Here is a 21,980-nt window from a genome sequence, read left to right on the forward strand (position 1 = left end):
AATGAATATGCACGCGACCAGGCTTGGACTGGTCCATAGGCTAACAGGGGAATCCCCCGGTGGGCCCCGATGCAATGTGGGCCCCCAACTCCACTGTATGGGCAGTATTTGGCATAATTCACTTGATTCCCTCTGTACAGAAAAAAAAACAACATATCATCATTCATTAACCAAACAACCCAGTTTATTATATAGAGATATGGATACATTTGTGAACAAGGGTAGTGTAATATTTGTATGCTGGTGAAAAGTGGGCCCCCAAAGTCAATGTTACTGGTGGGCCCTTAGCACCCCAGTCCAACACTGCACACGACTCCACTCCCATAGGCTCAGCAGACTGTATCACACAATATAGGATTAGACACACGGCTTAGCAGACAGTATCACACAGGATAGGATTAGATACACGGCTCAGCAGGAAGTATCACACAGGATAGGATTAGATACACAGCTCAGCAGATTGTATCACACAGGATAGGATTAAATACATGGCTAGGAAGAGTGTATCACACAGGATAGGATTAGATACACGGGTCAGCACACAGTATTACACAGGATAGGATCAGATACACTGCTCAGCAGGTAGTATCACACAGGATAGATTCAGATACATGGTTCAGCAGTCAGTAACACAAGGATAGGATTAGATACACAGCTCAGCACACAGGATAGGACTAGATAAAGAGCTCAGCAGACTGTATCACACAGGATAGGATTAAATACATGGCTAGGAAGACTATCACACAGGATAGGATTAGATACACGGCTCAGCACACAGTATTACACAGGATAGGATTAGATACACTGCACAGCAGGTAGTATCACACAGGATAGATTCAGATACATGGTTCAGCAGTCAGTAACACAAGGATAGGATTAGATACACAGCTCAGCACACAGGATAGGACTAGATACACAGCTCAGCAGACTGTATCACACAGGATAGGATTAAATACACGGCTTAGCAGACAGTTTCACACAGGACAGGATTAGATTCACGGCTTAGCAGACAGTATCACACAGGACAGGATTAGATACACGGCTTAGCAGACAGTATCACACAGGACAGGATTAGATACACGGCTCAGCAGACAGTATCACACAGGACAGGATTAGATACACGGCTTAGCAGACAATATCACACAGGACAGGATTAGATACATGGCTCAGCAGACAGTATCACACAGGACAGGATTAGATACACGGCTTAGCAGACAGTATCACACAGGACAGGATTAGATGCACGGCTTAGCAGACAGTATCACACAGGACAGGATTAGATACACGGCTTAGCAGACAGTATCACACAGGACAGGATTAGATACACGGCTTAGCACTTAGTATCACACAGGATAGGATTAGATACACGGCTTAGCAGACAGTATCACACAGGACGGGATAAGATACACGGCTCAGCAGACAGTATCACACAGGATAGAATTAGATACACGGCTCAGCACACAGTATTACACAGGATAGGATCAGATACACTGCTCAGCAGGTAGTATCACACAGGATAGATTCAGATACATGGTTCAGCATTCAGTAACACAAGGATAGGATTAGATACACAGCTCAGCACACAGGATAGGACTAGATAAAGAGCTCAGCAGACTGTATCACACAGGATAGGATTAAATACATGGCTAGGAAGACTATCACACAGGATAGGATTAGATACACGGCTCAGCACACAGTATTACACAGGATAGGATTAGATACACTGCACAGCAGGTAGTATCACACAGGATAGATTCAGATACATGGTTCAGCAGTCAGTAACACAAGGATAGGATTAGATACACAGCTCAGCACACAGGATAGGACTAGATACACAGCTCAGCAGACTGTATCACACAGGATAGGATTAAATACACGGCTTAGCAGACAGTTTCACACAGGACAGGATTAGATTCACGGCTTAGCAGACAGTATCACACAGGACAGGATTAGATACACGGCTTAGCAGACAGTATCACACAGGACAGGATTAGATACACGGCTCAGCAGACAGTATCACACAGGACAGGATTAGATACACGGCTTAGCAGACAATATCACACAGGACAGGATTAGATACATGGCTCAGCAGACAGTATCACACAGGACAGGATTAGATACACGGCTTAGCAGACAGTATCACACAGGACAGGATTAGATGCACGGCTTAGCAGACAGTATCACACAGGACAGGATTAGATACACGGCTTAGCAGACAGTATCACACAGGACAGGATTAGATACACGGCTTAGCACTTAGTATCACACAGGATAGGATTAGATACACGGCTTAGCAGACAGTATCACACAGGACGGGATAAGATACACGGCTCAGCAGACAGTATCACACAGGATAGAATTAGATACACGGCTCAGCACACAGTATTACACAGGATAGGATCAGATACACTGCTCAGCAGGTAGTATCACACAGGATAGATTCAGATACATGGTTCAGCATTCAGTAACACAAGGATAGGATTAGATACACAGCTTAGCACACAGTATTACACAGGATAGGATCAGATACACGGCTCAGCACACAGTATTACACAGGATAGGATTAGATACACTGCACAGCAGGTAGTATCACACAGGATAGATTCAGATACATGGTTCAGCAGTCAGTAACACAAGGATAGGATTAGATACACAGCTCAGCACACAGGATAGGACTAGATACACAGCTCAGCAGACTGTATTACACAGGATAGGATTAAATACACGGCTTAGCAGACAGTATCACACAGGACAGGATTAGATACACGGCTTAGCAGACAGTATCACACAGGACAGGATTAGATACACGGCTTAGCAGACAGTATCACACAGGACAGGATTAGATACACGGCTCAGCAGACAGTATCACACAGGACAGGATTAGATACACGGCTTAGCAGACAGTATCACACAGGACAGGATTAGATACACGGCTCAGCAGTCAGTAACACAAGGATAGGATTAGATACACAGCTCAGCAGATTGTATCACACAGGATAGGATTAAATACATGGCAAGGAAGACTGTATCACACAGGATAGGATTAGATACACTGCTCAGCAACAGGATGTGCAAAAGGAGAGGACATTTTCATTCCAAGAATTCCACTCATTCCATCTGATTTGCCTTTTGATTTTAAACGCCTCCAGTTTTCCAGTTTGACTGGCATTTGCAATGTCCATTAACAATGCTCAGGGACAGTCCTTGAAAGTAGTAGGGATCGATTTGCAATCTCCATGCTTTTCTCATGGTCAACGTGGCTTATTCAAGAGTTAGAACTGCCAAAAATCTGTTCATCTTTGCACCGAAAGGAAAAACCAAAAATGTTGTTTATCAAAAGGCTCTTGAATGAGTTGAAAATAAAATACTATTAATACTTGGGTAATCATTTAGTCAATTTGTGTTGCAAATCTGTAGTGTTGAATATATGATGTGAAATGTTTTTATGTGCAATATAATCATTATAATTTGTTATAACTAACCACACTTCAGCTAGTTTATATGTACAGTATAACTATGTGTTTTCCTGGATAACTGAAGCATTAAACATAAACATACGACCTCAGAGGTGAAGGTAAATGTTCCCAGGAGAAGATGTTATATAAGGATATGTATCACAGGTTAGGTACCGGCAATATATAATAAGCTCACCTACCAAACACCCAACGCGTGTTTCACCAATGCTTCTTCATTTATCCTTGGTCATGTTTAAATACTTGTTAAAGGGAATCTGTCAGTGGGATAAACCATCCTAAGCCATCGATATGTACATGTAGATCCATGGGACAGACACAAAATATGCCTTCCACAGCTTATTTTAAATGAAAGGTGGCATTACCATTGTGAGACATATATTTTCAGGAAGATCTGTGTTTGACCCATAGATCTTAACAGCTCATTTGCAAATGAAGAAAAATCGAAAGATATGAACTGGAGTATAAGTTGGTATACATGTAAAATGTAGGAGCACGTTCACACTGGCTATTAAACTGACAAAACCTAAGACAGAAACAAAATTAACTAATACCTTGATGTAAGTAAAAAACAATAGTGCATATAAATAACAGGGTGCTTAGTAAACACTGTTTTTGTAAAAGTCATCCCACCAGCACCGAGGTGGACCCTAGTGGGACGGTTCTAACCTTCAAAGCTTATTATAAATGAAAGGGGTATTACCAGTGTGAGACATGTATTATCAGAGAGATATGTGTCTGGCCCATAGATTTTAACACCTTATTTACTGTACATATTAAGAAAAATGTGGATTTCTTGGAAATTAAACAATAAATCACAGATATAATAAGTGTCATGATCCAGGACGGGGTTTCGCTTTGGCCCGTCCTGGTCAGACAGGGGGTTAATTGTTTCTGCCTCTCTCTGGCAGAGGGCAGCTATTTAATGCTCACTGGACCTAGGTCCGGTGTAAGTTATACTCCTGCCCTCGGCAGTTAGTTGACCTCTTGTATACGTGTGCCTTGTGCCTGATAACTTGTTGCTTGTTTGGTTGTGATCCGGTTCTGTCCCTGTTACGAGTTCTGCCTGCCCCTCTTGTACCACACCGCTTTCTCGTGTATGACTCTCTGCTTGTGAATCGACTGCTCTCTGCTCGTCCCATTGGTACTGCACTGCCCTCTTGTGTATGACCTTTGGCTTTGTCTGACCTCCCGTCTGTTATCCCTCCTGTACCTCGTTTGTCCGTACTGTCTATGACCTCCGTTTTTCCCGACTCTGAGTTTTCTACCTTCTCTGAAAGCAGGACGCTAAGCCCCGCCCCCTTGCAGTCACATGACCGTAGGTCATGTGCCGGCTTGCTAAACTTCTGCGTTCAGGTCCTTTTCATCCGTACTTCCCGGCTGTTCCTGTCCCCAGGGGTCCCTACAGTGCGGGTGAGTCCCTGCTCAGCGGATCAATAGATGATATAACTGAAACCGGACCTAGATCCAGTGAGCATTAAATATCCGCCCTCTGCCAGAGAGAGGCAGAAACAATTAACCCCATGTCTGACCAGGACGGGCCAAAGCGAAACCCCGTCCTGGATCATGACAATAAGTCAGACATTGACTTATAGATTAATTACCTCTACTATGTGTTACTTGTAAGATAATTTGCATACTTTTCTCAGATTTAGCACTGCCTGCAAAACTCTATTCTGCCGGCACCATTTCCCACACTGCTGAAGCATCAGAAAGCGGGCTAATGCTGTATTTGCTTGGCTTTCCCATAATGCCCTGCAGCTATGTCATCTTACAGATTTTCATGCCTTGTACGGTGGTGGTCAGTACCTGGAACACCACAAATCAGAGGTTCCCAGTGGACCACAGTATGTATGGCAGAGTTGTTTTTCATCTCTATATTCACTGTGTAAATCTTTCTCTTCTGTAGTGTGTAAGTGATTATGGTCATCAGGGTCCTCTCTCTATCCCCTGTACTGCACAAGCTCTTATGATGAGTGGGGCCTCTCTCTGCTGTAGAGTGTAAATTCTAATGATAGCAAGGTCCCATCTCTCTCTCTTGTTGAGTGTAAGCTCTTATGATCAGCAAAGTTACCTCGCTTTCTCTTTTTGAGTGTAAGGTCTTATGATAAAGGAGGTCCTCTCTCTTTTTTCGGTAGTGTGTAAACTCTTATGAGCAGTGGGGTCCTCTCTCATGTAGATTTTAAATTCTTATGATCAGTGAGATCCTCTCTCCGATAAAGTGTAACATGTTATGATTGGTGGGGTCTTCTCTCTCTCTCTTTTCTGTAGCATGTAAGCGCTTATGGTCAGCGGGTTCTCTCTGTCACTCTCCTTTAGAGCGTAAGCTATTATTAGTGTGGTCCTCTCTCTATCCTCTAGAGTGTAAGCTCTTATAATCAGCGGGGACTTCTGTTTCTTTTCTGTAGTGTATAGGTTCTTATGATCAACGAGGTCCTCTCTCTCTTCTGTAGAATGTAAGCTCTTATGTTCATCAAGATCATCTCTCTATCCTGTAGAGTGTAAGCTCTTATTGTGAGCTCCTTTTCTGTAATGTGCAAGCTCTTATAGTCAGAGGGATCCTCTATTTCTCCTATTGAGTGCAAGCTCTTATCGTCAATGGGGTTCTCTCTCGTCTCCCCCACATTTATTTTCTCAGCAATTACAAGCTTTCCAATATTGAGATTCATGAGAATTTATTTGCTCCAAATCAAATCTTTCAGGAAAATTTGTCAAAGCTGTTGAATTTGAATTTCAAAGGATCTGGTTATCTTTACTTGCAAATCATTGAGAGACTATCCTATATCAATAGATGACATCACTTGTTTAGTGTCAGAGGTGTTGTGCAAATACATTAGACATTAAATGCTATTAGCAATTATACAATCTTAAGTCGTTACCAATAGCCTATAGCTGCATTGTTGTACTGAGAAACGAGAACTTTCCAGCACAACTACTTGAGTAATTTCCAATTATAGCTCACTCATTCCATGTTCTAAAAATAATCACAGGGCTCTCCATAAAACAGCTGCACCTTCCAAGTGCCAACAGCATACTCAGCCCAGACAGAGGACAGATAGCTTGTCTAACTGATCCACAAACAAGAATGTCTGAACGTAGAGTACCCTTCACTTTTCTCCGTACCCCCAGCTGGGAGCCATTCAGGGACTGGTACCAAGGAACCAACCGATTGTTTGACCAGTCATTTGGTATGCCAAGATTAGCTGAAGACTTGTACCAATGGCCTAGTACTAGCTGGCCAGGCTATGTCCGTCTTTTTCCGAGTCATTCAGTAGATCTTATGCCACCCAGTACCATGCCAGCAGTAGCTCCACATGTTGGTGCGACTGTGCCTGATTTCCAACGGGTTCTAAGTCGGCAACTCAGCAGTGGAATCTCTGAAATCCGCCAAACATCAGACCAATGGAAGATCAGTTTGGATGTCAATCACTTTGCTCCAGAAGAACTGGTTGTGAAAACAAAGGATGGCATTGTGGAAATCACAGGTAAATATTGTGCTTTATATACCATATATTTATACAGTAGCTCATCTAATAAATAATGTGCAGTAAATAGTTAGAATTTAAGATATTAATCATTATAGTTTTTTTATTTTGGTGTTAATAATGAGGTACAGTAGACGGACACTAATTTGATGGATCTGAAATATCATATATGTTTCTACTTAAGAAGATTTGATAGTATACTCAATTTTTTTTAGAGAAAATTGAAAAATACACTACCTATTATCTATAGAGATATGAAGAAATTGGCCAGATCAATAAAAAAGATAAACTATGCAAAGTAAGAAACAGGAATTGTTTAAAAAATTGATTTGATGCAATCCGGGTAACTTTTCTTAAAAATCCCACTTGTAACATTTTAGCCTCGACAGTTCTTTTGTTATAAGTAACAACTGGAACAGATGGTAGTTCCATCACTCACAGATCACCAGTGGTGATGACACTTTACTGTCATCATAGTGTCTTTCTAATCTAACTTTTTCTATAAAAAGAAAGCTAAAAATGGCTTCTGATAGGGAAGCTCAGTCAAGGAAGCTCAGTGACCACTGCTCTGCATTTTGTTTATGTTCACATATATATTTTTTTAGTGTTTGGTGCTTGTTAATGCTCTTTTTGTGTTTATGGGTCTTTTTTGCTTCTAAGTTATTCCATAGTCAAATTTTGAGCTTTTTTTTCAGATAGAAATTGAAATGTTACTGTTTGTGAACACTGAAAAAACCACTTTATGTGCACCATAGGCTCATTTCCACAAACTGTTAAATTTTATTTATCTGGATTTTAACCTGGTTGGTTTCTATTGAGAAAGAATAAAGTCCACAGTGGCAATATAGACACTAAATCATTCAGATTTTGCTGTGGTTTTTGCTGCAAAAAGATTTAAAAAGCTTCATTTCAAGGCTGAAATTTGCTTTAAAAACCAACAACATAAATTGCTTAATTTCCAATTCACCAGTTACAGCCAATTTATGCTTTGTAAATTCTCCATAGCATGAGGATCAGAATTTGTGACTGTTATTATTAGTGCTACTGTAATCTGGACAGAAAATCAGGGACATATCTGATCTGAGCACGAATACCCAAAATGTTCCCTCACAACACAAACTGGTAAAGTTTTATAATGATGACTTACAGGGGTTAGGACAACCAAGGACAGATATTATTAGACACCATATTTTGAGTTTGAATGTTCGTTTTTCCTTGTTCCCTAATTACTGGAAACCAGTATAAGTGTACTTTTGGAGAAGTAAGATATTACGAACATAGTGAGGTTTTATTGTGTGTTTCACTCCCAGATGCTGAAAACTTCACCATTGGTAAAGCAACCTAAAGGCACCCTATCAAGTGAAAACAACGCTATATATACACTATTAACTTGCAGATATGTGGTTAATCTGCAGGGTAATAGTGTTCTGAAGCCATGCAGCCGCCGCACTGAAAGCCCAGCTACCAGGAGGAAATTAACATTAAGGGCAGAGACAGACTGCCGTATTTCACGCGTGAGAATCGCAACGTAAACCTCGCACTGGCTGTCGGCTCTCCTGACCTGAGCTTGACAGCTGCATAGTAATCCATCACGCTACCATGCTCAGGTCAGGAGAGGTGCCAGCCAGTCCGTGCAGTGCGATGCGATTATCGCACAAGAAATACGGCAGTGTTTCTCTGCCCTAATACTCCCCTCGGGTTTCAGTCATAGAGGCATGGCAAGAGAAGCTTCAGTCACTGCTCCCAACACTGACTGACAGCTGACTCTACAGTGCATCAGTGCTAAGCCAACTGTCAGTCAGTGTCGGGGCATGGTTTCCGCCGTCTCTCACTTTGACTGAAGCCGAACCGGCCGTGCTTCAACGACTGAAAGCGTGAGGATGCAAAGAGGAATAAAGTTCATTTCATCCTCAGTGCCACATGGCTTCAGAACACTATGACCTGCAGATTAACCTCATATCTGCAGGTAAATAGTGTTTTTTCTCATGACAGGTTCCTTTTAAAAATTCACCCACTAATATTTCTAAAAGTGTGGATCTTGGCTTGGCATTATACCAGGTATCATATGTAATGCACAGACAGCCCAGAAATCCTTTTGAAAGAACCGGTATATTGATTTATGTGCAGGAAGCACGGCCAATGCATTTCCTCCATGAGAGATATAAAATGAGTATTTTGAAAGGTCATTTATAACCACAATATCCAGCAATGAGAATCACAAAATACAAAAAGAACAGTAATAAAACAAAAATTGTTATTAATAATAATAAAAATAATAAGAAACCACGGACTGCTAAGTGTTTCTGATCTGGTGCCTTGTGTCATGATTTTTGTATGTCATTTTTTTCCATATTCCTGACCCCCGCTTTTAGTGCTGTGATTGCAGTCTCATCATTTTATTTTACTGCTGTCATTATCACTAAGTGTGTCTCAGAAGGCCATCCTAAGTGTGTTTTTAGCTGGGTATAAAAGCTGCAAGGCAATGGCACTTGTATTGACGAAGCAATGAATATATTAATTAGATTTCCACTGCAAAAGCTAAGAGCTTTCTAAAACAAGAGATCCGCCACCGTTTCGGAATTAAATGGAGGTGATCTAGAGACAGTATGCGCACTGCCGAAGGCAGACTCACCTCTTGCTTCATGATCTACATAATTCTAATGTCACCGACCAGAAAAGTGTCTCAATGCTTACGAGAATCTTGGCTATTCTTTCTAGAAGAAAAGAAGGATATAAACGGCAAGCATCGTGATTTTGGAATGGATAGCACTGGCTCAGCACATGAAATATTCATATGACTTTTAGTTGGCTTTTAGTCTATAGTGCAGGAAGGTGATGTTTATTGTGGAGCTCTGTGTCTAATGGTGTAAAGAGAACATGCCTTTATGCCAGCGCTGCCAGTCCGCGCAATGCATGAAATATCTGACCCTGACTTATTAGTGGCTAATCTGTACCCTGACACATGTCATTCTCTCACATGGATCATTGCAAAGGGTTGAGCTCCAACTCCGGTCACTGTATAATCAATCAATTTTTTTCACATTAAATTAATTTACCATGAATAGGCTGATAAAGAATACAGATGGCGATATATACAGCCCCAGCTCTATCAGTTATCCTGCAGCTATGCATGTCATCACAAGAGCTAACATGAAGAGTAACCTATTTCCTTCATAATATCATAAATAAATGTCTATATTCCACTTCTGCTGATTGGCAAATGACCTTAGTCACAGTGACACAGTTTGAGAGTGAGATCATGATTTCTGCTATACATACTGTAGCAGTGCAGAAGCCCTGCTATGTAGAGCACAAACGATCAGATAATCACAGCTTTAGGTTCCCTAAAGGGACTGACAAATACAGTAAAAAAAAGTTTTAAAAAATATAAAAAGGCAAAGTTCAAATCACCCCCATTTTGCATAAAACAATTAAAAACATAAATAGAAAAATGCACATATTTGGTATCGCTGTTATCAGAAATGGTTTATCAATCAAAATGTACAAAAATTAATCAGATCGGTAAATGGCGTAATGAGAAAAAAAAAAACGCCAGAATTACATTCTTTTGTGACTCTGCAAAGCTGCAATAAAATGCAATAAGAAGTAATAAAAACATTGTATCACTATAAACTGTTATCAGTAAAAATATCAGCTTGGAGAGCAAAAAATAAGCCATCACACAGCTCCACATTCTGAAAAATTAAAACGCTGTGGGTATCGGCAAACAACGACAGAAAAAAAATGTCAAACAAATTTCAGAATTTTATTTCACCACTTACCGTATTTTTCGGATTATAAGACACACTTTTTCCCCCCAAATTTTGGGGGAAAATGGGGGTACGTCTTATAATCGGCCACGGTGGAGCAGGGTCCCAGGGTCGCTGTGCTGGAGAAGGAAAGTAGCACGTTGCTGCAGGCAGCAGGCTGGGATGAGGGGGCGTTTCGATGTGCGCTGCTGCGGGTGAAAATGGCTTCATTGTTCTGTGGTGTGGGGGGCTCCACCGGCATTTTGTGAAAGCCCAGAGCCCCCCGCATATCCATTACTGCGATGTGGTGGCCTCTGGGAAAATGGCCACCGGGGAAGGCACATGCTCAGATTGAGATCTTGGCGCGAGATCTCGGCACCCAAGATCTTGTTGCTGAGATCTCAATCTGAGCATGCGCCGCCCCCAGCATCCATTTTCCCAGAGCCCCCCGGACATCCATTATTGCGATGCAATGGCTTCCGGGAAAATGGCCGCCGGGGGTGGTGCATGCTCAGATTGAGAACTCTGCAGCAAGATCTTATCCCGATATCACAGGTGACAAGATCTCGACACCTGAGAGCTCATTGCCGAGATCTCAATCTGAGCATGCGCCACACCTGCGGCCATTTTCTCGGAGGCCAACGCATCACAGTAATGGATATGAGGAGAGGCTCTGAGCTTTCACAAAATGCCGGGGCAGCCCCCCACACCACAGAGCACTGCAGCCATTTTCACATTTCACCGCAGCAGTGCACATCGGATAACCCCCTCATCCCAGCCTGCTGCCTGTAGCAATGTGCCACTCTTGCTTTCTCCAGTAGCGACCCTGGGACCCCGCTTCACAGCAGCCACCACCCCAAGTAAGCAATAAGACGCATGGGTTATAAGAGGCACCACCATTTTATAAAAAAAAAAAAGTTTTTTATTCTATTTTTCTCCACAAAATTTGGGGTGCGTCTTATAATCCAGTGCGTCTTATAATCTGCAAAATATGGTAACTAAAAAAAAAAAACTATGTATGTTTGGTATCTGTGTAGTCGTCCTGCCTGGTGGATCAGATTGCCGGGTCAATTTTACCATATAATGAACATGGTAAATAAAAATACACTTTTTTTTTCAATTTCACTGCACTTGGAAATTTTTTTCTGTGTTCCAGTACACTATGTGGCAGAATGAATGATATCATTCAAAAGTACAACTCGTCCCGCAAAAAAAACCCCTCATGGCAATATTCATGAAAGAATAAAAAAGTTTGGCTCTTGGAAAATGGGGAGGTAGAAACGAACGCAAGAAAAAAAATGGCCCAGGGTTGAAGGGATTAAGCAACAAGATTGAATGATTTCAAACATATGTCTAAAAAATGCTGATTAAATCTGTATGTCGCTAATAATATTAATTATTTTCAGTTTTATGATTAAATATAATGTCAATGATTACATATTTGGAATCTTTTAGGGAAGCATGAGGAGAAACAAGATGAGCATGGATTTATTTCTAGATGCTTTACCAGAAAATACACGTAAGTACATAAAATACATATACAAAATATTTTTTTATTTCTTGGATGCCAATTATTTAATCAGAAATACAGTGTACATAATATACATGTGTTATATGCTGTAATTGCTTAATAAAGGATCATTCTTTGTAAATCTTCACTATATAGGATGCTATCATTTTTTCAATTTCTAAACACATGAATATACAATACATGCCTTTTAATTAATATATGGAATTCAATATATTGTCTTATTTGTGTTTTTAACTGTTAGCTATACTTTTCAGAATTTGTAGTAGTGGTACTAGCACTGAATTACTAATGACTTAAAGAGGACTAGCCTCTTCTGATAGATAATGAAATGCCATTGTACCATGGCAGAGATTACCAGTAGAGGAGTCTCAGATAGTCTTTTGTCTAGCTTTGTCATAAGGTGTTCAATATTAGGTGCCAGGTACAAAAAGAGATAACTGATTTGCCTAAAAGATTAAAGAGAAAAAACATGTGGGAAACGAGCCAAGAAACCCATTAAAGTTTCAGTTATGAATCTAGTTCACACGGCTGGTGAACTTGCTTTCATCTTGAAATGTATGCCTGGAGCAATACTTTTTCTTGTTGTTTGTATGCTGCTTTCAATATTATTGTATATACATTGATCAGCCATAGCATTAAAACAACGGGCTGTTAAAGTGAATAATATTGAGTATCTTTTTACAATGACATTTGTCAAGGGTTATGAAGTATATGGCAACAAATTAACAGTTCTCAAAGTTGATGTGTCTTAAGTAGGAAAAATGGACAAGTGTAAGTAGAAAGATTTTCAAAATTGTTAAATTGTGATGCCTAGCATCTCCAAAATCGTGGGTCTTGTGTGGGTGCTCCCCATAAGCAGTAGTTAATACTCAACAAAATGGTTCAAGAATGAAAAACTAGAGAACAGGCGACAGCATCATGGGCCCCAAAGTCTACTTGTAGAATATTAAGAGCAAAGGCTAGTTGGTCCAGTCCAGTCTTACAGAAAAGCTGCTCTAACACAATTTGAAAAAATTCATGTTGGCAACAATAGAAAATTGTAGGAACATATGGTACCATGCAGATATCAGTATATGGGGCTGTGTAGCTGAAGGGTGATGATAGCCTAAATCTGATCCCTGTCCACCACCCAAATGGAAGCAATGGAAGAAGATGGCCTGATCTGAAAAATCAAGTCTGGCCATGGTGTGAGCTTCAATTCCTTGTATAAAAAATGGCACTAGGATGTACTATTCGAAAAAGGAAATCTAGCACAGGAAATGTGATGCTGCATTTATGTGTATTTTACTTTAACACTTATCTAAATGTTGCTGCAGACCAAATGCACCCCTTCATGGCAACAGTATACCCTACTGGTAATGGCCTACAGAATGATAATGTGAACAGTTACACTCTAAAAAAGGAATCTTTTGAGAAATATGACAAAAAGTTCAAGGTTTTGACTTGGCCTCCAAAATTTTTAGATCTCGGTTAAATCTAGCATTTGTGGAAAAGCAATTCCATTCCATGGTGGCTCCAATTCGTATCTTACAGGATTAAAAGAATCTGCTGCCATACAGGAGAGTTTGTCAGTGCCCATATTCTATGTTATCAACTTTTTAACACCATGGGGCCGATTTATCAAACAGATTTTGCCTGACTACTGTTTAAAATGTTACAAAATTTTTTCACAACTTGAAAAAATGTTGTGGCTATTAACATTTTTTACTCCACTTACAGACAGCTCCACTTAATTTTTGAAAATTAGCTGGAGCTTACCTGATGGGGGTGTGGTATTCAAAATTTTTGGCACAAAAGTGGCGGAAATTAGGACATAAATATACTCCAGAGACTGGGGTACACGAGACAGCTGAAAGAATCATCAATTTAGTTATTTCAGAGCAGTCTTCAGCACGATTGGCACACAAAAGAGCAGTCTCAGTCTCACACAACAGTATGAAAAAATTTTCATCCAGAAAAGTGGAATGACTTTTTCTCTCACGTGTCATCCACGTACAATCCGTTTTTTTTCTTACAGCAGCAGCTATTAATAATTTACAAGACCATTTCCAGTTTCCTAAATTACAGAACTGCAACGTATCTACAAAAATCAGATGCTATCCTGTGGCTCCGTATGGCGTCCGACTTTTTTCTCCCACCCATAGACTTGAATGGGTGAGTCTCATCCGTTTTTCAGAGCAAACTAGTGAAAGATACAATTTTTTTCACATACAGATGAAGTCAGTGAAAAAAATTGCTTATATACACTGCCTCATCAAATAACATTGGTCTGAGTGTGATCTATTTTTAAACAGATAGCACTTGTGCCGAAAATGCATTTGTTCGGAATAATTTCTTGGCTGTAGTTATGTGATATTTATAAAAGTATTAATGTTCCATTTTTTTAAAGCTGAACATTCACTTTAAGGCAATACAGTGTCTAATCATTAAAATTAACTGTGATCTCTTTCTGTAGTCTTCCCTCAGGTGCAGACATTACTACTGTGACCTCTTCTCTTTCTCCGGATGGCATTCTGACAGTAGAGGCGCCACTCCCTAAGCCAGCGATCCAGTCTGCAGAGATCACTATTCCTGTAACTTTCCAAAGCCGAGCTGAGATCGGCACATCCGACGCTAAGAAAGCAGAAGAGGCTAGCAAGAAATGAGATGCTACGAGGTCAAATGACCAGATTTCTTTCACTGCTTTCTGTGTTATACCACATGCTTTTACATACATAATAGAGTTTTGAAAAATACATTTTGAGCAAAAAAGGATTGTATGGGCTTTCTTTCTTTTCAATGAAAAATTTGAAAAACAATCACATATCCTTATCTTTATATACTGTATAATAGAATATTGCAAACTTGGCATGAAGGTAGCCTTAAAGGAAACCTGTCCAAAAATTCCATTTACCTGCAGATAGAGGGTTAACCTGCAGGTAAATAGCATTTATATCATTCTTACTGGGGGAAAATAAATTTCTATTCTCTCTGTAGCTGCTCACATTCAGTCATAGGGGAGTGCAGGGATCGGCTACAGTAACCCAGGAACGTTTCTAGCTTTTCCTCTGATGTGAAAATTGAAATGGCAACACCCCCCCATCCAAAAAAGGCTTCCAGCGATGAGTAAACCGTACATACAAATATATATCATTGTAAACACAAATATATACCAGCATCCAGCAATAAATAAGCCATACTCATAAATATACGGTATATCAGCAACAAAGAGTTCATATACATAAGTAGGTACCAAAATCAAGCAATGCATACATCATTGACACAAATATATAACAGCAGTGAAGAAACCTTACATCTGAGCATATACAGGCATAATATGACTGACATTCACACGATGGCCATTTATAACAATGTTAAGGCCTCCTCTTCTTATTTGGCTCTCTCTTGGCATTAACTGAAAGCAAAATGTATGATGAATACTGCGCAGGCAACAAAACAGGCACCATATCCAAATGTATATCCAAATTGTAGCTTTATTTTCAGTCAATTGTACTCTATATAGCTTTTTGAAGTTTGTAGCACGGTGGATCAGTGGGGTCCAAGGTTAAAATCCCACCAAAGACAACATAAGCAAGGAGTTTGCATGTTCCCTCCATGTTTGCGTGGGTTCTTGTGAGTACTCCGGTTTTCTTCTAAACTCCAAAGACATACTGATAGGGAATTTAGATTGCGAGCCTTGATGGGGACAATGATGATGAAGTCTGTAAAGTGCTGTGGTTTATGATGGCGCTATATAAATGAGTAAAATAAATAATGTAAGAGGTAGCTACTTCCTGTAAATGATAGTAGCTCACGGAGTCACAAGTATGTACTGTACAGCATTTCTGCCCCATGTGTTATCTCACTCTGGCAACCACTCACATTTCCAATAAAACACCCAGCTGGGCAATGTTGTTATGTGATTATATCATTTAGACTCCTTTTTAAACAGAAGTCAATGGAGTGTGTGGTGTGAGTGTAATCTGATGCAATAGAACTAGAAACAATGTAAAGGTCTAGAAATGAGTGCAAGTTGACCATATAGCAGTCGATCTGCACTTGTTTACTGGCCTGTTCATGTGAGTCAATGAAAATTATATTGGGAAGAACAATATTTAGTACCATTGTTCTTTCTCTAAAGTGACATCATGTTGTCAGCAGCACATCCCCCATTTACACAGGGTGATGTGCTGCCAAAAACAGACTGGGCATGAGGTCATTAACGTGATCATTAAATAAATTACTCTGAACCTGGCCTTAATCCAGTAGAAATAAAAGAGAAATTCTTAAATCCTTCACGACCTTGGATGTATCCATACATCCAAGTTGGTAGGTACTTACTGACCTGGGACGTACGGATACGGCACCGCATGTCCAGCCTACAATTGGTGCTGTAAGTGCACTAATCATAAGCTGAAGCCTAGCAATGACAGCATCACCAGGGCCAGCGATGTGACCTAAGATTAACTGCCCTGCACTTCCTCATTCAAGTTTCGGACGTGTGTAGGGTGGTCATACTGTCGATCTGTCACGCTGTGCTGGGCTTTGTGGTCAGGGCTGCCATACGGAATTTCAGGGCCCCATACTGGCAACATTTTTGGCCCCCGCCCGTTCAGATTCCGCCCAGGCTCCTCCCCAGCTCTGCCTCCACCCCTCAAATCTTTCACAGTCTCACCACCCACTCTTGGAAAAACTCCACTTCTGCACCACGTCCTTACCAATCACACATTAACAGTTCCCATTGAAAACCATAACACATACATAGCCATAATCTTTTGTTTTGGCCAAAAGATTTTTTTAAGCCAACACCACGACAAGGTAGACTCTTTTGGCAGGCCCCTACTCTACTCTCACTTATTAAAAAAATCTTAAAATATCCAATACTCTTTTTAGGTATATTTTTATTTATTTTTTTTAAGGGAATGAGTCACATACATTTTTTAAAAATGACCATTAATACCACATACAAGGCATAAATACTACCACACCATGACCAGACCACATTTTACCATCAAATAGTGACTGAATAATAACACATACAAGGAACAAATACCGCCACACCATGATGAGACCACATATTACCATAACATATTGACCAAATACTACAATACTGATCATTAATAAAAAAAACTCATAATACTAAGTGCCATTATGTGTGAGCAGGTTGCAAGATGCCATGATGGACAAGAGGCAGGGCAAGGGTTAACAGTTTTACTTAATAGGGCAATCGTCCATGCAGGGAGGTTCACAGTTAAAGGGAGGATAAAACAGTACAGTTTGCAAAGGATATTCAGAGTTAAAGAGCAACGGATAGAGTAATGGCATTTCTGTTTAATTCTGGCTAGAAAGTCAGTAGCTCCTCAGACTATGAAGTCAATAGTAACATAGTAACATAGTTATTAAGGTTGAATGAAGACTTTAAGACCATCTAGCTCAACCCATATCCTATCCTAACTTGCCCTAATATGTTGATCCAGAGGAAGGCAAAAAAAACCCATGTGGCAAACAGTAAGCTTTACATTGTAGGTGCAGTGTCTTTTCCAGTGGGATCCTGTGGACAACAATGCCTCGTCTTCTGGCGGCAGCGGTTGGTCTCCGGTATCTTCCGCTGAGCCCCTAGTCCATATGCTGCAGAGGCTGACAAGGTGCGGTCCACAGCATTGTACGAGCCCAACGTGGCTCAGCAAATATAAACTGGTAAAACTCAGGGCTTAAGTGTCAGTCCCATACCCGGTTGTTATGCGAGGCTTAGGTCGAAGGAGGCTGACAAAACCCGGGCCCCTGCGGAGTCCCTCAAACTAGGGAAAACCCTGTCTGACCCTCAACCCAGGGTTTTTGCTAAAGGTGCAAATGCCTGAGCCTCCAGCCTCTCCTTATCTCCTGCTCAGCCCTAAGCTGAACCCTCCACCCTCCACCCAGTGAGTTGTCAAACCACCAAAACCCACACAGTAATGACAGACAGGGAGAACTCAAACCACACCGCGCCGCAAACACACAGGACAATACTATAATGTGAACAGGGCAAAACAAAGCACAAATATAGGAAGGCGAAAAGGTAACAACGGATCATACGACACCAGATATGAATTTCTCTCTCCAACACCTCCACTCCAGACCGGAACCACTTGGCACAAAACACAGGCTATAATCGGCGACGCCCACAGGCCAGCACGACTATTTAAAGACCGTGGGCGTGACCAAACATCCCACCTGATTTCCAGCTAGATTAACCCCAGATAACCTGAGTAAAATCAAGCCGGCGCCACTGAGGCTATAGTGGACGGAGATGGAACTACCTCTGCCTGCCGGACGCTGTGGTGTGAACAGCGTCCGACATGACAGTACCCCATCTTCTATGAGGGACCCCAGGGCCCTCAAGACTCATAGGACCCGGCTTGTCCGGATGACGGCGGTGAAAGGAACTGACCAGCCGATCCGCATGTATGTCCGAGGCTGGTACTCAAGACCTCTCCTCCGGACCATACCCCCGCCAGTGCACCAAATACTGAAGAGTACGGCGCAGTACTCGAGAGTCCACCACCTTGGAGACTTCAAACTCTAAATCGCCATCCACCATGACTGGAGGTGGCATCGGCGTCGTGTCCACAGAGCCTACCACCTTTTTCAATAAAGACCTGTGAAACACGTTGTGTATCTTGTATACCGCAGGAAGCTCCAACCGATAAGCAACCGGGTTTATGATGGCAGCAATCTTAAAAGGGCCAATAAACCTTGGACCCAATTTCAATGATGGAATTTTGAGTTTTATGTTTTTAGTAGCTAACCACACCCAATCACCCACACACAGGTCCGGACCTGGCACGTGTCTAGAGTCAGCCACACGTTTGTATCTTGCACTCATGCTCAGCAATCGCTGTTTCACACTCCTCCAGACCGATGATAGTTGACCTCCTAACCGGTCCTCCTCTGGGACGCCCCCAGAGCCCCCCTGACGCAAGGTACAAAATTGAGGATGGTGCCCATAAACACAAAAGAACGGAGACTCTCCCGATGATTCTTGGCGGTGATTATTTAATGCGAAATCGGCCAAGGGAAGGAACGTCGACCACTCCTCTTGGTTGTCAGACACAAGCTATAATCGGCGACGCCCACAGGCCAGCACGAATATTTAAAGACCGTGGGCGTGACCAAACATCCCACCTGATTTCCAGCTAGATTAACCCCAGATAACCTGAGTAAAATCAAGCCGGCGCCACTGAGGCTATAGTGGACGGAGATGGAACTACCGCTGCCTGCCGGACGCTGTGGTGTGAACAGCGTCCGACATGACAGTAATGTTATGCGAGGCTTAGGTCGAAGGAGGCTGACAAAACCTGGGCCCCTGCGGAGTCCCTCAAACTAGGGAAAACCCTGTCTGACCCTCAACCCAGGGTTTTTGCTAAAGGTGCAAATGCCTGAGCCTCCAGCCTCTCCTTATCTCCTGCTCAGCCCTAAGCTGAACCCTCCACCCTCCACCCAGTGAGTTGTCAAACCACCAAAACCCACACAGTAATGACAGACAGGGAGAACTCAAACCACACCGCGCCGCAAACACACAGGACAATACTATAATGTGAACAGGGCAAAACAAAGCACAAATATAGGAAGGCGAAAAGGTAACAACGGATCATACGACACCAGATATGAATTTCTCTCTCCAACACCTCCACTCCAGACCGGAACCACTTGGCACAAAACACAAGCTATAATCGGCGACGCCCACAGGCCGGCACGACTATTTAAAGACCGTGGGCGTGACCAAACATCCCACCTGATTTCCAGCTAGATTAACCCCAGATAACCTGAGTAAAATCAAGCCGGCGCCACTGAGGCTATAGTGGACGGAGATGGAACTACCGCTGCCTGCCGGACGCTGTGGTGTGAACAGCGTCCGACATGACACCGGTCCCTTTAATGTGGCATGTGCGCTGTACTCATGGGCCCAAAGCGTTTGGCACCTTGTTTTCTGTAGTCACAGGGCAAACACTGTCCCTCTCTCTGTAGTCACTGGGCATACACTGCACATCCTTCCCTCTTTCTGGTTGACACGATGCTCCCAGGACGGAGCACTCCTCTGCCTGGCTGCTGCTGGATGCATGGCTCCCCTCAGTGCAGCGGTCCCTCTGCAGACGGCGGGGGACCCTCTCAATGTGGCCTGTCATGGTGCCAGTAATCTGTGGTCACCTGACAGTGCGCTGCCCCAGGTTGGCACCAAAGACCTTACTGCTGTGCACGTTTTCTCATTTCTAGAACCCCACCTCCCCGGGTCAAGAGGTGGGTCCGACTTCTCATGTCTTCTGCAAAGCAACAGGGGACCCAGCCTTAACAGTTCCAGACCCGGAATGCAGGTACCCGTGGTCTGGTCGTCCCCCCTTACATATGCACAGGAGCTATGTATATGCTGTCAATGTACAGGTAACACAGTAATCACTAGTGAAAATATACATAGGCGTTTTGTATATAGTGTCAGTGTACAGGTAATATAGTAATCACTAGTGACATTATGCATAGGAGCTCTGTATATACTGTCAGTGTACAGGTAATACAGTGATCACCAGTGACATTATACACAGGTACTCTGTATATAGTATACAGTATATAATGTCAGTGTACAGATAAGACACTGACTCACCAGTGATGTATCTAGTTGAAGTCTTTCATCTTTGCTTTTCTTTTTTATCCAGAGCAGACCACCATCACTTCTTTCAGCTGGGACTCATCTCTACATAAAATAACACAGTTACCTAGAGCCCCGCTTCCAGAACACATTCCCCACTTTTTCCCTTTCTTCTATAATACACAGCTGAATAAGGCAGCATGGTGGCTCTGCCCAGGCTCCACACCAGCCCCGCTTCCACACCCCTCGAACTGTCCACAGCCCAACTGCTCTCTCTTGGAAAAACTCCACTTCACACCAATCACACATTAACAGTTCCCATCACCAGATCACACATATAACCAGCAGCCTTTGTTTTGGCCAAAACATTTTTTAAGCTGCCACCACGATATGGTAGACTTTCTTGGCTGGGCCCTACTCTACTCTAACCTATTAAACATTTGTTAAAATATGCAATACAATTTAGGTATATTTTTACATTTTTAAAAAGACCAATAATGTCACACTCAAACCCTGACTGGTGGGTGTGTGCCAGGGGGTTGTGGACCCACTGTGCCTCAGACCAGACTATCCTGGAAGGGGCATAACTAATGCAGCTACCTTGGTCTTCTCTGGAGCCTCTGATGTGAGGTCAAGCTTGTGCATCAGGTAACTGCCAGGTGCCACTCCAGGGTGGTGTCTGGCTATGGCTGCTGATCACACTGGGGAACAGAATGCTAGGACAGGTGCAGGCACCAGGCATGACTAGCAGACAGGCACGGCTGAGACACTGGCAGGTGGGCACGGCTGAGACACTGGTAGGCGGGCATGGCTGAGACACTGGCAGGCGGGCACGGCTGACTGAGAAGGCACAGGGACTCGGGCAGGAAGGAGTGGTGTATGGAATAGGTAGAGACTTGTTCACATAGGAGGTGCAGGTACTGGTATGGGAAGGATGGAAATATAGATGGGTATGAAGGAACAGGTTTGGACCTGTTCACACTGGAGAACTGCAAGGCTGCGGAGAGGAGCTGCAGTTAGCAGCAAGAGGTTCTGCAGAAGCAGAAGCAGAACAAAGCAGAGCAAAGCAGAATCGCAGGAGTGCGGAACACCGGCAGAGCCGCAAGAAGGCGGGGCACAGGCAGAGTCACAAGAGTACGGAGCAGG

General features: G+C 42.4%; 1 protein-coding gene across 1 annotated transcript; it reads left to right on the plus strand.

Moving 5' to 3' along the window:
• Positions 1-6,517: 6,517 nt before the first annotated feature.
• Positions 6,518-16,131, plus strand: HSPB1 (heat shock protein family B (small) member 1). Its single transcript, XM_073573913.1, has 3 exons — positions 6,518-6,958; positions 12,163-12,226; positions 14,694-16,131. The coding sequence occupies exons 1-3, from the start codon at positions 6,559-6,561 to the stop codon at positions 14,881-14,883; spliced, it is 654 nt and encodes a 217-aa protein (XP_073430014.1). The 5' UTR covers positions 6,518-6,558; the 3' UTR covers positions 14,884-16,131.
• The last annotated feature ends 5,849 nt before the right edge of the window (positions 16,132-21,980 follow it).

This window comes from Dendrobates tinctorius, unplaced genomic scaffold (genome assembly GCF_039654945.1).
Source record: "Dendrobates tinctorius isolate UK_male_01 unplaced genomic scaffold, ASM3965494v1 ptg000007l, whole genome shotgun sequence".
In the NCBI taxonomy this organism is placed as follows: domain Eukaryota; kingdom Metazoa; phylum Chordata; class Amphibia; order Anura; family Dendrobatidae; genus Dendrobates; species Dendrobates tinctorius.